The sequence below is a fragment of the Acinonyx jubatus genome, chromosome B2 (assembly GCF_027475565.1).
Source record: "Acinonyx jubatus isolate Ajub_Pintada_27869175 chromosome B2, VMU_Ajub_asm_v1.0, whole genome shotgun sequence".
Classification (NCBI taxonomy): Eukaryota; Metazoa; Chordata; class Mammalia; order Carnivora; family Felidae; genus Acinonyx; species Acinonyx jubatus.
Window position 1 is genome coordinate 78,682,539 of NC_069385.1, and position 18,228 is coordinate 78,700,766.

At 37.2% G+C, this 18,228-nt stretch overlaps 1 protein-coding gene and 1 pseudogene across 2 annotated transcripts in view; one reads left to right on the forward strand and one right to left on the reverse strand.

Annotated features, from left to right (window-relative positions):
- The window catches only part of BCKDHB (branched chain keto acid dehydrogenase E1 subunit beta), a 202,955-nt gene that overhangs the window by 62,555 nt on the left and 122,172 nt on the right, over nt 1-18,228 (reverse strand). For both annotated transcript variants that reach the window (XM_015074001.3, XM_015074000.3), the window contains exon 9: nt 786-872. In XM_015074001.3, the coding sequence (XP_014929487.1) occupies nt 786-872 (87 nt within the window). The remainder of the gene's footprint in view (nt 1-785; nt 873-18,228) is intronic.
- LOC106976577 (60S ribosomal protein L35a-like) lies at nt 11,462-11,869 on the forward strand (annotated as a pseudogene).

The following is an 18,228-nucleotide window of genomic DNA, read 5'->3' on the forward strand; positions in this document are numbered from 1 at the left end:
GGAATTCTCAACTTACATGTATCTTAACAACAGAATCACCTAAACACCAGTAAAGAGAAGTAAAATGTTTGCAAACTGTAAAGATATTCTGAATTTTAAAAGCATATACTTTATATTTAAAATCGTTATTCAATTTTTAATTTAAAAAACTCGGAAAAATGAAACTTATTTAAATCATCTTAATTTCCTATCTGTGAGATAAATGCAAACAAATATTTTAAAGAAAACTCCTCCATAAAGCAGTATATGGGAAAATTTGCTGCAGTTTAACTGAATTTTTTTAAAAAAAGAAGGCTTTAAACCATTTCTAAAGCGTGGCTAATAGCATAACATAATATGATTATTAATTAAACTAATTAAATTAATTATTGATTTTTGAAATCATTTATTGAATTTATATTATTACCTTTTGACAGATTCATTTTTTTAAGGTGAATGCTGTGAAAATCAACATATTGCATAAAAAGCTTAAGTTTTATCAAAAGAGAAATACCACATTCAGATTTAAAAGTTTTCATTTCCTGTTATGCTAGCAGACAGAACTTACATTTGTTTTGTAAACTCACTTCAAACTTTCTTCTTCCTATAAAAATTTCAGTTTTTATTACTTCAAGATTTCTTTTCCAGAAGATGTAATTAGACCACTAACTAACTAAAGGACAGTGGAGTCAAATGGAAAACATGCATTTCCAAAAAGTGCATATATCGTGATAAGTAACTTTTTTCTTGGAATTGGCAAGTACCATCGCACAAATGTTAAAATCAGTGCCAAGAAGTGACTCTACCTGAACCGTAGAGCTGATCTCCGACGCAAAGCCGCCTGTCAAGGGAGCCTCGTGACTGATTAGCAGTCGCCCTGTTTTGATCACAGACTGGAAAAGAAAGGGGAAATCTGATGTTGAAGAGAATACATGTTTTCAAGTATACAATGGCAGTTTTGATTAAGGAATAAAAACAACTGATTTCAGTCCAATAAATAATTTAAAATTAATAATACAATTTTATGCCAAGGAAGTTAAAACTCTCTCACACTGGACAGTCATTTGGTACTTGCATTGTTACAAAATTTTTCAATATAGTTTCTAATCCTACTACCAAAGAAAAATGAGATTTGTAATCTTGTCATCAAAAATGCATTCCATTATAAAATACTTTTGTGTTACAAACATAATTACTGTATTTCACACTGTCATCTCAAAATCATTTTTTCTTCATATTGCTTTAGGAATCAAAGTGATTTTTTTTGGTTCATTTTGGGGTGTATTTGCAATATAAATAAATAGCCTTTGAAAATATTATTTTGTGGAAAAGGAAAACACAAAAATAGCATGTAAAAGCTGCACTGCAGGAAAAACTCAAGCTCCTAGATATTTAAGGAAACTGAGCAGGAAGAAATCCCTGCAGAAGTAAAAGCGTTATAACCATTTCTGTCCCTGTGCATTAAAACCTGGTTAACGACCACAACTCTATTTTAACATAGGAAATGTCACAAACAATAAAGATATATTCTCAATACCGGCTCACTGTGGTTGCTCACACAGCATGATATACTCTGTACAATAATAAATCAAAAAGAATAGCTATGATATCATAGCAGGATGCCAGCTGTGTTGGAAGGTAAAAAATATTAAAATCAACAGCAAGTTACTGCTTAAAATACGTTGAATAATTACATGTTACCAAAGGGGTAATTTTCCTCTACACGTCTAATAATTTGATAACAACTTTCTTAAATTCTACATTAATATTTTGCGAATATGAAATAAGATCTTCCAAGCAAAAATATGTACATAAACTAAAAGATTTCCTTCATTCTAAGCAATTAGAGTTTAAAGTCTTAAAAGTATGCAACCATTTCAGTCAGCAGATGTTAAGCCCTAAGATATGGCCAGTAGCCATGATAAAAATAAGTTATTGTATATACTGAGTAAATAGTGACTTAAGAACATAAAATTTTATGGACACCTTAATGAATACCATCCCCACCCCCAGTGAAATGCTAACCTTGGGATACTGCTACTTGGATTTTATGACCGTGATTAATTATGCCATTTACGAAAGTCACAAATTTCAACGCACCTGGTTAGGAATATACAGAGACAAAAACAGTCCACAATCATGAAAAAACAAATGTGTTCTCAAAGTACTCTTTAAAAGGAGTGCTGATCTACCAATGAGAAGAAGCAGATTTGACAATTAAACCTTTCTTATTGCTCTGAAACTCAGAAATCTGCCAATGCCTAAGTGTCCAGAGATGACCTCGTTAAAATCCATCCCAGGAGGATGCATCTCAAATCTCCAGGAGGTAGAAATGAGACACTTCTATAAAAATGCTACTGTTACCTTAGACCTCCACACAACAGATTTGGTGTTTTTTATTTGAGCTGAGTCCCATGCAAGATCAATGACAGCCTTCAGAATGATCCCTGGAGGCTGATAACCAACCAGGGCAGACAGCGTGGCTTCCTAAAGCCTGCAGAATGTAGTGGGAAACTAAGCACAGATGTAGCCAGAACAAAAATCTCCAAGTCCAGAGACCATCTGAGTGTCCTTCAGCAGGAGAAAGTCTAGATAAACCAAGCTATAGCAATACAGTTGGGTATTATACAGTCATGAAAAAGACTGAGGCCATGGAAAGAGGCCTATGGTAAATTAATTGGTAAAATCAGCAAACTGCAGAGCAATATAATTTCATTTTTACCAAAGACAAAAAAACAAATAAACAAAAAAACCCAATTACCACAGCAGTGGGACACCAATAAAACTAGCTGTATGTACTGAGTCAACTTGTGTAAACAGTCTGGAGGGATTCATTCTGAACTAGCAAAACTTGTTCCTCCTAAAGAGTGACAGTGAAGGAATTGTTGGGAAAAGGCTTTTGTATTTCACTTTATGTAAAAAGTATTTTTATATTATTGAAAGTATTCTCAATAAGTCATAAATAAAGGTAAAGCCCTTGAATTAATGGTGAAGGCAACAAGTACTTGCTATGTTATAGTCATAATCTCCTCAAAAAATGTAACAGTGTGTTTTGGGGTTTTTTTAATGGCACTTTGGAGTAGCTTCACATACAAGGAAACCCTAAGGTCCCAAACTCCAGCAGCAAATAGGCACACTAAAAACACAGGGATTCAGCCTTCCCTTGTCAGTCTCTGTGTGATATGCTCCATGTCAGGATTATATCCAGCTCACCTCCTGACCCTCAAACTGTTGGATCCTAGACAGCACGGTAAATCAGCTATTAGTACAGGAGGAAACAGAATTCTTCAGCACCTCCGTATGTGTGTTATGTACATGCATGTTCTTAGATCAGGAGTTATGCTGACAGTTACAGAAGAAATTCTAGAAATTTCTAAAACACCAAGAGCTAAAGGGGAGACACAACAAAAAGTAATAACACTGTGAGTTTATGGAAATTATTATGGTATACAAACCAGAGGGAGACAGTGTGGCAGGAAGAGAAGAGACAGAAGTAATGGTAATCATAAACAACTGGTTGTCCTGCAAGTTGCTATGTGCTAGGCTGTGAGCTGACCATTTTAGACTGATTACTTAATTTGATTTGGAAAGCACCGAAGTTTCATTTTTGCTTCCTAAAATCAACTCTGACATCTGAAAAGTATTAAAATGTGTAAAATAAAATTACATCAAAATTCTGAAAACTGCCAAAATTTAGAAGTCACATTGATATTGTCAAAGTCTTATCACCAAAGAATTAGCGTATATTATTAAAGATTAGTCTATAAATGCATTTCAATAATTTTGTAAGATATAAATAAATTCAACTTGGTATGTTCTTTTTTATCATTTGCAGTTTTAATTTGCTAGAATTTATGATGATTGGTTTTTTCTACACTTTTGGAAATTATTAACACTTTGCTAATACTCTGATGAGATCATTACAAATCTAGAAAATTGGACAGTGTTACGCTATTCTTTGTGATTCAATTAGATATTCTGATTAAATTGCATATTTTTTGTCAACTTTAACAGGCATTTAATTTTCATACATTTAAGCACAATGGTACACAACTGCCAAGTCATACTGCTAGCCAAATTTACTATTTTGATATATTTAGTAAACACTAATATGGTGCCTTTCAACAGGGACAGCTGTTAACCTTTTTAAAATAACCATAAATATAAATACTAATAATACTTTAAAATTCATTTTCTTTAGAAGAAATGTTTAAAGTTTCAAGTTTTCTTCTGAGATAAACCTATTTCACCACTTAAAAAAATTTAAGAGAGTTTAAACAACTTTTCAATATGAAAAGCTAAACCTATCAGAGCCAGGAAAGATCACGTAAGGCTGGATTTTCCAGTATCTGCTTCTTCAACTTTCTGCCACTAAGACCTGCTCCAGGATTCTGGCCTCAGGCAGATGGAGCACCAGTGAGTTAGAGGCAACAAATGGCACCAGGGAAAGCTAAGCCAATTAAAGACCAGGGCTGTGAATAACTGTTCTCCGTATCCCCTACCTCTCAACAAAAGGGCTTTGTTCCCTATGGCTCCAGAAGATTTGTCAAGAAAACTTTAAAAGCAATTCTGAAAGGCTAGGAGGAGTAAAATAGCCTGTGGCTGCTAAGTCTGTTAGTACTGGTTGGCCCTGGATTTCTCTCATGGAGTCTCACTTTCTCACTATTTCAGTTAGCCATCCTCTCCCCCAGGGCACCAGCGGCAGCGTATCATAAGAGGAGTTATCAGAATTTCAATACCGAACACTCAGCAAGGTTGCCTACAGCAGACAGATCAAGACATCTCTGTTCTGATGGAACCCTGGCGATGCCTTGTTCCTGGTCTGACTGTTCCATTATGTGTTCCTGTTGTACTTCTTCTACCCGGACGTCATTACAAATGGCTATCACTTCAAGTTCTCTACGCAGGATACCTAGTACGATGCTCAGAATATGGCAGATGCTTCAGAAAAGTTAATTAGATAAAAACCTATTATAAAATAATTTCATTATATTAAGTATGTCCTCCGGTGATTTACTGAAGCTATTGCTTTCTTAGCTAGCTCCATTTTTAAGATAGGCAAAAGTGTACTTCAGCACATCCCACAATTTAACTATGAAATAGTAGACTCCAAACTGAGGATATTTTAATGTAGAAATGACAATAAGATATCTGTGGTAATAGCAGGATTGCTAAGTTATACTCTGTTAAAATGACTGCACAGATTTTGGCTGCCCAAACATTGGACATATGTTTTAGTGAATGTAGCCTTTAAAGATTTTAACACAATCCAACCAGGAAAACTGTTAAGCTGTCATTCCAGGAGAAAATGATACAGACAAGTGAAGCATTAAGCTTGCATACGCCTGAATGTGTAACACTGATATTCAAAAAGCAAAATATATATATATTTCTTTCTCAAACTCCATAGCAAGACTTTCTCCTACAGAGCATTTCAACCCACCCAACACAAAGTTCAGTAGCCTATTCTGACTGCTCATAAGATAAAGTAAGAAAGTAATACTTTGGGTAGGTAATTTACAGCCCTTTTATACATTGTTTTTATCTGACTATAAAGCTAATGAAAAGCAAAAGAAACACCATAGCGGGCCCTTACCATTTCCTTTTGAAATCAAATGTTTATAAATACATATAAGCAGAAGTAATAGTACAATCACACACCTGTGTTTCATTAATCAAGAATGTATTCATCAGTATTTAAATAATCCAGAATCATTAAGAACATGATTTAAATTAGCTTCAAATATCATTGCGAATGAATTTTTTTTTAATGTTTTCTTGTTTAGTAGCCAAATGCATTTGAAATGTTAGCCAGAAAAAAAATCACAATTAATCACAGGCTAGCAAATGCGTAATATGCCCAATAAAAATTATTAATCTGCATGATCTTCATGTGCAGACCATGTACTGATATTCCACTGGAGAAATACCAATGCTGAAAGAGAAAGAACAGTCATGAACTCTAGAGAAAGTCCGGAAAAGTCCATTTTGGCAAGGATATTAGTGGTGGGGTTACAAATATTTTGCTATTGTAGGAAAGTGGAGTAAATGGAGAAAAACTAAATCCTCGGGGCTTTATCACCCATGTGGAAAAAAGTAGGTAAGGGAGCAAGCAGAGCACAGAGAACTGAGTAAAATCAACAGGAAAAGAATGAACAAATACTACTAAAAAGGCATGAAATGTCTGGGAAAATTACAGACATCTTCACTGGTTCATTCTTGTCTGAATTATTTGTACAATCAGAGCTCAAATATTGAAGAGTCAAGGACAAACTACTCTTGCAAAAACTAAAAGTGGACATCTTTCAGGAGTAATTTCAAACCATGTCAGATAAACATGTTTCTACCAATCAACCTTACCTTTCTGGCTTGTTTCCTTAGAGTCCCTCTAGGCTTAGGTCACGTAAGACCATTCACTACTCTGTGAATCTGACCCATACTTTCCCACCTCTGACTTCCTTCCCCATATTGGCAGGCATTCTATCCCTCCCTCAAGACCCATGTCACACAATACCTCCTCATTGGTCCCCTTTTTCATATTATATACATTCTAGCAACCATTTCCTAACAGAATTTGAAGTAGCCGACAATGCAAGGATATTCTATGAAATATAAAACCGGGGTACAAGGGCAAGGGTCAAGTACTAGGGTCAAGGCAACACTCATTGCTATGTCTCTCTTAGGAATACTAGTAATTTACCCTGCGTACATCTGTCATATTAGCCCTTCCAACCACACTCAAAATCACAAATTTGAAGGCAGAAACTGCTTATGTCTATTGCAGAACATACCATATGACAAATATGCATTAAATTGAGCAAATTATGCTCATGTTATTATTTGGAGACAAACGTATATATTATTAAAACAAACAGCTTGAAAACATACTTAAGCATCTTTTTATTTCTTTTTTTTTTAAGGGTATTCTTTTTCTTAGAGAGGTAGGTGGGGGTATCTGTACTCTCTCTCCCAGCAGACTCTAACTCATTCAAAAGCACAAAATTCAGAAGGTATCATGTATTATGTACCTAACTACAATACCTAATGTATGGTTGTGGATGAGGACTCAAGAAATGTTTTCAGGTTCACTTAAAAAAAAGGAAGAAGCATACAAACACAGTGATTTAAATGAATCATTAAACATCCAATACTGTGATGCCCTTAAGCTTTTAGGAGAGACTGCACAGAGCTATAAAATACATTAAAAAAGAAGTCCTTTTAAATGCATACTTGTAACAAAAACATGAACAGAACATTTCCTTTCCCTGGTACTGAACATAAATTTCGCTTCTCTATTTATAAAAGGTCATGTCACCATGATGATAAAGGCATTATACTGGACTGGTGGACATTTATTAAATATGCAGTTAAGCCATAAGTAAATGTATAAATAAATGTGTCCTAAAAGATCTTTTTTCATTTTCTCCGTTAGCTTAAGCATCATGCAAAACACAACCATCCATAAATCTCAACATGTTTTTGTGCCTAAACAATTTTTCAATGACTAAAGCAGCCACTTCTCAAGCTTTTTTACTGTGTCCATTTTATCATGGCCCTATCGTTTTTCAGCAGGATTTAGAATATTTCCATAAACTCATAACCCATCTCCCCTGCAACTCCTATGCATTTTTTTCATGAAGAAAAGCTATACCATGTCATTTGGATATGAACATTATTGACTTCCATGTTGTACTATTTGAGAAAACTGTTAACAAGAACTAGTGCAAAGCCGAGCTGTACTTTTGGAAACACAGGGAGTTGTATCTTCTGCATCTTCTAGCCTTAGAACCATGTTGAGCTCTAGGAGACTTTTTCTTTGGAGTTTACAGCAACAGAAGCATTCAGAAATACCACAACTAAAATTCTGCTGTCAATATGATTATATTCTCATAATAAATGAAGAAGCTGGAGTACAATAGCTACTATACACTTCTTGGCAAATCTAGAACCTGATCCAACAGTGAAGACCAATGGTGGTACCATTCCACTATATGTATTAATTCAAGTAGTTTACCTTCACTGAAGTAGTATTATTTTGTTACTATGGTAATATAGACATATTGTGTGGAAGAAGGGGTTGATAATTCACAGATGACTTATGTTTAGCATCTAGGTTATGATTATGGGCTGACTGAAATGTCCATACAGATAGTTTTGTTTGTTCCACTATTTTAATCATTCTTTTTTTAAAAAAAAAATTTAAGGTTTATTTATTTTTGAGAGACAGAGAGAGTCAGAGTGTGAGTGCGGGAAGGGCAGAGAGAGAGGGAGACACAGAGTCTGAAGCAGGCTCCAGGCTCTACGCCAACAGCACAGAGCCCAACGCAGGACTCGAACCCACCAACCGTGAGATCATGACCTGAGCTGAAGTCGGACACTTAAACTGTGCCACCCAGCTGCCACCATTTTAACCATTCTGTTTAACTGCCCCCAAGTGTTTAACCATTTAACTGAACACTTCTATGGCATTAAGCACATTCATACTGCACACAATTATCAGCACCATCCATCTTTAGAACTTTCTCATCTTCCCCAACGGAAACTCTGTCCATTAAACAACAACTCCTCATTCGTCCCCTCTTCCAAACCCTGGCAACCAGCATCTACTTTCTGACTCTATAAATTTGACTGTTGTAGGAGCCTCATATAAGTGGAATCATACAATATTTGTCCTTTTGTGATTGGCTTCTTTCACTTAGCATAATGTCTCCAAGGTTCATCCATGTTGTAGCATGTGTCAGAATTTCCCCCCTTGAGGCTGAATAATATTCCACTGCATGCAGGTACCACATTTTCTATAACCATTCATCTCTCAGCCATGAGTTACTTCCATACTTTGGCCATTGTGAAAATGCTATGAACATGGGTGTAGAAGTATCTATTCAAGTCACCGCCTTCACTTCTTTTAGGTATATACCCAGAAGTGGAATTGCTGATCACATGGTAATACTATGTTTAACTTTTTGAGGAATAATCATACCAGTTTCCAAGGCATTTGCACTATTTTACATTCCCACCACCAATGCATAGGGGTTCCAATTTATGTATATCCTCAAAACGTTTGTCATGTGTGTGTGTGTGTGTGTGTGTGTGTGTGTGTGTGTGTGTGTTTATAGCAGTCATCCTAATAGGTATATGGTGGTATCTCATTGTGGTTTTCATTTCTATTTCCCTGATGATTAGTGAAATTTCATCACTAATAATTCTTTAATCTTTTTCTTTTTTTTTAATCAGGCTGTTTGATTTTTGTTGTTGATGCAAATCGGTCCCTTTGGGATCTGGAAATAAAATCTCTTCATAATATAACATCCCAAATATAAAAATATATAATCAAACTTAATTGTTCATCATGCCCTCTTTCTTGGAAAACCATGCATCTGGTTTCCTCACTATCCTCTGTTCTGAAACAGACACAAAGACATTTTTTTCTTAAGATCACTAATGCCACATAGATCCTTTCCCAGCTTGATTGTCTGAAATGGCTTTCCTCTCCCGAAAAAACTTCAAAGGTAAATCAGCCAATTAGAATCATGAAGATAACTTACAGGTAGTAACAGCATCTGTAGTCCACTGCACAAAAAAGCAATGGGGTCTAGTTACATAATAGAGAACCTTCTGAGCTTCCTGTCTTTGTTCCCTACTCTGCCAGTAATTAGGAGATAAAACAACGCCAACTAAGAAAGTCTGGAACATTGGTACCAACCAGAAAAATCACCATCATCTTATGTTTCCCATTTAATTTCTCAATTAATTTTTAATGTTGTAAAAATTCCAAGGTCACTGGTTCATGTCAAAAACAATTTATTGAACTGTTCACATGTGCCAATACTAGGGAAACAAAGATGAGTTAACCCAGGTCCCAAAGGACTGTAATATGGGTTGCCACAATGTCCTAGGACAAAACATACTTAGGAAAGAAATTAAAGAGTACTGGGATTAAAAATCATGCCCTATTTGTTAAAAACAAAAGTTTTTTAGAATTTTAAACTTTAACTCCTAAGATCTTTTCTAAAATAACATTGAAAAACTGCATTTTTCTCTTCCAAAAACAAACCACAATTACTAATATTCTCTCCTTTTCTATTCATAAGTCTCCACTTGGCAAATTTTTCTCAAGTGTTGACAACAGAGGGAAATACTATGTCTGGCCATCATAAGAGTTCTACAGGGTAGAAACTGATATCATCCCCTGTGCTCCCAGCATACCATGAATAATAAGAAAGTGACCCTAACCAAAACCAGCACGGTCAGCCAGTTACGTTTTACACTGCTGTTTTAAGCATGTATCAAGGGTACAATTTTCCCTGAAGCCAGCTGGTTGTCTACCAAGGTAATACTTCTCTAAGGAATGATCAAAAGTATAAACACTGCTACAATTCTGCATCACCATGGATAAATGCTTTTATTTTCTAAAACCTGGTCCAATTCTGTTGAAGTAAATGGGTTTTTAGTCCATTACAAAACAAAAATCATGTGTAGTTCATAATACATGGGCAAGGCTTAAAATCTTTTGGGTCTTTTTTATGACTCAAAAGAGTAGTATAGTAAAACTCAAAAGATATTTCAGCAAAAGTTATACATGTAGTTTTGAGTATTTATTACTAAGATGGCATACAGAAAAATAAAAGTATATAGATTTCATACTTTCATTAAAACCAAGATGATGGGGAGAAGCTATTTATATCACAGGTAAAGTCAGGAAAAGAATCCATCTAGCAGGAATAGTAATATTTGTCTGCAAAACACTCATTGATTTGATGGAGAAGGTAAAGGGCTCAGAGGTACACATATCTCAAGGTAAGAATTGCAGTATCAAAATCCATTGCTAATGAAATACTAGTGAGAAGTTATATGTGGTATAATAGTTTTCCAGAAATAAAACTCAATATTGAAAAATCAATTATATCTAGATTTAAACTTTTTTTTTCCCCAGGGAAAACACCCTGAAATTTTCTTTCCTTATAAACCACAAAAATATTAACAGTCCACTCTTGTTTGATGCACAGTTCTCTGTTCTGCAACATTTTTATTGACAAGGACTAATAAAATAGAGTAAGATAACTGTGGCCATTATACCACAAAAAGTGAGACATACCTATTGCAGATAAATGATAAAGTCATTTTTTGAGGGGTGATCTAAGAAGATTTTGTGCTTGTTGATTTACTTTATCATAAGTTGCTCATTTTACTATATCTTTTATGAATATTATTATTATAAGAGAAGATATCATTACTAACCAATGAAATGTTCCACTACTCTAATAAATTTTAAAATATAAATTAAAAAAGAATGAAATAATACCTCATTCATTAAAAATCACAAAATAATTTAAATTTGAATTCTGGTTACAGTAAAAACACATTGCCTAGGCAATGTAAACCAGCATAAATCTTTTGAGAAACATTTTGGGAATCTATTTATCAAAAGCTACTAATGTTTAGTCTCTTTCTGCCATCTTGGAACCCATGGAGGCCTGCTGAGAACAGGACTCCTGAAATGACAAATATGTCTGGAAGGTTGGGGTCCAAAGCCATTTTTGCTGGTGTAAGTGGGGTCTCTGGAACCAGAGGGAGCACACAGCTCTTCTTAAAATTGAAGGTGTTTATGCTCGAGATGAAACTGAATTCTATCTAGGCAAGAGATGTGCTTATGTGTACAAAGCAAAGAACAACACAGTGACTCCTGGTGGCAAACCAAATAAAACCAGAGTAATCTGGGGAAAAGTAACTCATGCTCATGGAAATAGTGGCATGGTTCGTGCCAAATTCCCAAGCCACCTTCCTGCTAAAGCCATTGGCCAGAGAATCCATGTGATGTTGTACCCCTCAAGGATTTAAACTAACTGAAAAGTAAATAAATAAAGGTGTAGATTTAAAAACAAACAAAAAACGCTACTAATTTTTAGACTCCTAGAATAAGCAATCTCAGTTCTGAGATTTACTCTCAGAAAAGAATCCCCAAAATATAAAATATTGGACTTCTGTTTTAAAAATAATCATGTGCAGAGGCACCTGGGTGGCTTAGCCAGTTAAGCATCCAACTCTTGATTTCAGCTCAGGCCATGACCTCGTGGTTCATGAATTCAAGCCCTACATCGGGCTCTGCACTGAGTGTAGGGCTTGCTTGGCAGTCTATCTCTCCCTCCCTGTCTTCCTCTCTCCCACTCATGCTGTCTCTGTCTCTCAAAATAAATAAATAAACTTTAAATTAATTAATTAATTAATTAATTTAAAAAATCATGTGCATATACTTGGTCAAAAAAAAAATCAAAAAAAGTTTAAGAAACACTGTTTTAGAAACACGGTCTCACACAAAAGACTCCAATACCATATTTGGTTCATGGGCAAACTGTTTAAAGGGCAAAGCAGAGGGGCACCTGGGTGGCTCAGTCAGTTAAGTGTCAGACTTCAGCTCAGGTCATGATCTCGTAACACGTGGGTTCAGGCCCCACGTCAGACTCTGCTGACAGCTCAGAGCCTGGAGCCTGCTTCAGATCCTGTCTCTATCTCTCTCTGTTTCTCCCTAACTCGCACTCTCTCTCTCTCTCAAAAATGAATAAACATTAAAAAAATTATTTTAATAAAAAAATTAAAGGGTAAAGCACAGGCTCTGTTGGCTAAGCATCTGACTCTTGATTTTGGCTCAGGTCATGATGTAATGGTTCATGACATCACTGTTCGTGGGATTGAGCCCAGCCCCGCATGGGGCTCTGTGCTGAGCCTGTTTGGGATTCTGTCTCTGTCTCTCTCTCTCTCTGCCCCTCCCTCTCTCTCTCTCAAAATAAATAATTAAACATTTAAAAAAAAAGGGCAAAGCACTTTAGAAATATTGCACTTAAATGCCTTCCACAGCCTCCATACATTGCATACTGTCTAAGACCAATGGCTTCCATAATAATTTTGTTTCATCTGCCTAACATCTTCAGGCCCCTGAGTTTACAGCCCCTGGTTCAGAGTGGCAGAGAAGCAGGTAGAAAAAGCTGGCAGGGCAGGAGCAGCTCTTACCTGGAAGCAGAGCTCCTATCCTGGCGTTCAGGCTGGGAGCTGCATGGCCTACCCTTTGGCCTGGAAATTCAAGAAAGGGATTCCCCCAGCAAACAAACAGGGCAGAATCAAAGTGAACCCCACACTCTGGCTATTGGCAAATGAGTGCGGACAAAATGATATCGCCCTGTTCAAAGATGAGTGAAGGAAGCAAAACAAAGAATAAACCATCGAGCCTACTAAAAAAAAAAAAAAAAAAAAAAAAATGCTGGAAAGTACCCTGTCTCTGAAAATGATCTACTCAAGAGCCAGAAGAAAGTGTTAAGCAACTATTGTGCACTGTCAAGAGAATACAAGTTCTAGTCTCTAAGAGACAGAAATAAAAATTCTAAGGATATTGTGTGGTTGGTGAAGGATATAGTTGACACTCGAAATTCTCACGTGGGAACTAAAACCACAATAATAGAACTAAAATTCACAGCAGTGACAGATCTGGGTATCTTCCCCTACTGCCCTCCACGACCCCGGCACAGTGACCCACGTTCTGTGGACTTCAAAACTGTATGCTGCATAAATGAGAATAGATTAATTGGACCCCACCCATGTGTCAAAAAATAACAGGGGCAAGAAACAAGCACACAGGAAGACAAGATGAGTAAGGAGAGGGGTGTTTTCTCTTCCTTCCCTGGCTAGAGCATGGCATTGAGCAGCCTTTCCCTGGCTGCCCTCCACCTCCTTGGACATTGGGGGACCAGTGCTGGGGAAGCACAGACAGGACTTCTTCCCCTTCTCCTTCCATTTTCCTTTTCCCAAAGTCCACCAGGGGCCTGCTATTGCCCAACCTGAGCTGAAGCCAAGAGGAGCAAGGAGCAGGAGCAAGAAGGAGGTTCTTCTAACAGTCCAATGGCAACTTCAGGGCATGGCAATCAGACATTGCCTACAAATAGCTTTCTTTTAGGAAGAGACACAAAAGAAACGTCTCAGAACCCTGGGGAGTAATGTGAGCAACCGAGGCAAAAGCAAGTGGTGGGAGTGTGGACAACCAGCAAACAGAGTCTCCAACCTAGGTGGTCAGACTTTTTGTTTTTAATACTGTGAAAGCCAAGCAAAATATGCCTCCAGTCCGGATCTGCCTAAGAGTTGCAACCTATACTTTAAGGAAACATCTTTCTGGCAAAATAACACTTCTTTTTTTTTTTTTTTTTCCAAATGTCAGGATGCACTTTCTGCCATGTTATCTTTACCACAAAATTATACACTGAGTTAGGCAGCCTTCCACCCTGGCCTTACCAAACATTTTGCGGATATTTAGCAGGATAAACATCCATTCTGTTGAATGTTACATTTAGCAGAGCAGACCCAGTGTTTCAGAAGAAAAACATTTGAGCCATTTCTTCACCACGTGTTTCTAAAACCCAGAAAAACAATAAGCTATCCAAGATAATGTGTAAACTAAGTTTTCGGTAGTCTTGCTGTATGCTCCAAAATGACATCATAAGTGGACAATTACAGCACTTGAAATTTTACGTGTGCAGGAAAAAACAAGTAGCCTACAGCTCTGAAACTCTTTCCTGCAATGCGCTCAGTAACTGTGTCCTACATGGCCTGACTACGAGAACTCCAGTGTGTTTGTACCCTAGGGAAGGGCTGAAAATCAGTGTGCCAATTATTGTTAGTCCTTCATAGATTACAACTTTTTTCTCCTATCAAAAACATAATTTTCTAGGAAATTTTCTTTATGTAAAAGGGAATCTATAAAACTCTTTATTACTCCCATCCACCACCACCACCAATTTTTGCAAGTGTAAATTGCTAATTTTGGCCATCAATATTGGACCTGGGCCAGGCCAACAGCAGCGAGAGTAATGTCCAAAGTCGGTGTGTCTGCCTTAGCTACAAGGAACAGGTAACAACAAGGAGGCATAGATGCCATGACCAACATTTTCAAGCAGAGGAAGAGAATGAAGGTGGTTCCATGAAAATAATCAGGTTTATTTCAGGACCCACACAGAAAAGGGGCTGGAAAATCCAAAGATCCAAATGATGAGGATAGGACCATAAGGTTCTCCTAACAGTCACGATGTGGCCTCAGGACAATGGGTAATTACCACCTGACCACCACTGCTACCATCCTCCCAAAGGTTACCAAGCCCCCTATCTGGTACATTTTAGGTTCAAAATGCTCAAAAATAAAGGGTTTTGTCCTTCACTAATCATAAATTCATTTCTGTTAGGCATAAAAATGGATGTTATTGAATCTATAATACATTTCCCCTTTAGTTCTAATGGTGATTAATGTTACAATTATTTCCAGTGAATTAAGGGAAACATACTAGGGTTTTGTTATTCTTTTGAGTTCTAAAAAAAAAAAAAACTTATAAGAAATCACTCATAAATCTCTGTCTTAAAGAAAAATAACCATTTTTTCACATCTATTATTTAAAAAATGCATGACCTGGAAAATACGTGTGCTTGCTTCTATGCACACCTTTTTTTCACACTTTTTTATCGATACTATTAGAAGTTCATATATTTTAAACGACAGCTTCAAATGAAACCAGGAAACCTTCATGAGCATGGAATATTAGCATAACCTTTAATGTTATTGCTCCCCAGTCCCACCCTCCTTCAAAGGAGGGAGTCACTTTACACCAGGACAGCCAACCATAATTCTGAAATCAGAACAGGGCTGGTTCTGCATGACCGACACTGAAACCATAATATTGTAGCTGGCCTGGGCCAGCAAGTTACCCTGCTCACCAAACAAGGCAGTGGGGAGGGAAGGGTGGCTGGGGAACACCATTTGAGACATAAATCTGCAGATTCTCAATAAGCTACAGCCACTTAGAGCCAGTAACCAATCTGAGAAATGTCAAAGACCAGTTCTTTGAATAAAATTAAGTGGTGGTATCAGTAATACTAATAAACATATCTGCCTTCAATACTGAACTGTTTGGGTGACTTTTTTAAATCATGAGTTAAGTCTTCAACAAGAAGACAAGGTCATGGAGCTGGCATCTATCTTCAAATAATCATCTTTATGTAAAGAACTCTAAAGAGAAGTCAAATTCGCCAACAGGTGTCCCTAGCATACATTCCCATCTTTTCTAAAACACACATTCAGTTTTGAAATAGAGACAACATAACCGGTGCAATGCACATAGGTGAGGGGGGTGTAGAAAGACTCAGATTAGAATGAAACCTAGAGTCTCATTACCAGCTATGTGGCTTAAGGTAAGTAAGATAACTTCTCTGAGCCCAGGTTTTCATCCATAAAATGGGGATCGTATTGCCTACTTTCAAGGTTGCTGTGAGAACCACTAATTCCATACATGACATGCCTGGCACTAGAAAGTACTCACTTAAATGAATGATAATGGCTGCTTGCCTTTATCATCATCATCATCATCAACACCAAACTATATGAACTTAAAGACTGGGAAACTGGTCCTAAAAGGATGGATGACCCCGGCAAATGTGACGAATACCAATTTGGGGGGTTAAGTAGATTGTGGTCCCTAAACAAAATTGAACCTCATTTGAATTATGTGATTCCTAAGGTAGCATCTGGGCTCCAATAGATTGCAAGCCCTCGCTGAGTGGAGAGTTTATAACTACAGGCTCCAAATCACCATCCACTGTCAGCAATGAACAGTGGTGGGCCTGAGGGGACACAGGAGGTAGACCTCAGAGAGAGAGAGTGTGTGCTTTCCCAGGACCCACGATCTAAGCCAGTACGCTGCAAACTGCACGCACAGAGACCCTTGTCCCATGTGTCTCAGCTTGAATAATGTTCAGATAAACACCATTTAAGAGAAAAATTTTGAAAACTAGTTTATGAACTTATTCTGATACTTAAATGTGCATAAAATAAAATTCCTTATGTATATAGCTCTTATACAACCATACACCAAAGAAATTTCGAAGAACATATAAAAAAAAAGCAATGAAATTTACACCAATAATATTAACTTAATAGCACCTCCTGAATCTCAGTCCCTGAAGAAAAGTCAAAATGAGGAGGTTATGACAGAATTATTGATATTGCTTTACCTACTTTGTTTTCATGTACACAGTGTATTAAGTATAGTCTTTATGTTCAAGAGGTCAAGAGAGAAAGGTTCCCAGAACAAGGACAGGATCTGACCTGAGAGAAGTTAAAGAATGATCCATTAACACGGGGTATTCTCCATTCCTAGTGTCCTGACCATAGGATGCCATCCCTTAGGACATCTTATAGCAATAGCCTTATGTTAGGGGGAGGGGGGACATCAAATGAAGCAAACCATAATTAGAAGCACAGTGACATCCACTCTAACTCCAGCCTGGGAGAAAGTTCTAGGGAGGAGTTTGAGAGAGAATTACAATCAAAGAGTTATAACATGAAGTTGAAGAATATGGTTTATACTTTCATGTGTTAATTTGAGTTTCAGGGATAGAATATACTAGTGCTGCTCAACTGTTGCCCTGTTATCATGGAATAAATGTTGATACCACCCCTATAATGCCTGTTCTCACAGGATCACTGCATAGGAGTTAACCAGGAATCTTGGGCCGAGAAAAGGCAGATCCTCACGCTCCTGGTGCTTGGGTGTGGCTCAGAGCCATCTCTACCCCCAAGGCATCCAACCCACCAGAAGAGCAAAGTAGAACAGTGTCAACACACAAGAAAGGTGGGAAAGAGAGGATCAGCAATCATTGTTTGCTGCTTCACAATTTTTTTATTCCACACAGAACTACAGACTAGTGATGACAAAATGTTTACAAGTCTTTTCTTAAGTTTATTTTTGAGAGAGAGACAGAGAGAGAGAGAGAGAGAAGGAGGGAGGGAGAGAACATGCGCACAAGTGGGGGAGGGGGAGGGAGAGGGAGGACAGAAGATCTGAAGCGGGCTCTGTGCTGACAGCAGAGAGACTGATATGGGGCTCAAACTCATGAACCCTGAGAGCACAACCTGAGCCAAAGTCAGATGCTCAACAGACTGAGCCACCCAGGCACCCCAAGTTTGACTCTTTTTAAGGAAAGAAAGTTTTATTGAAGATTTTCTCTGATATCCTTCTAAACAAAGAAGGAAGTGTCTTAATCCATTACTATGCCCCTTATTTGTAATCAGTGTTCTACTGGTTTTCTACGAGTTAGATGAACAACTGCTTAAGTCCCTTCAAGCTCCAAAAGCCCCTGAAAATATGAATCCTTTGCTCGGTTTGGTGACCTTCTCTCTCAGATACCTCCACTATGAAAAGCTGACCAGGAGCTGGTGAAAAC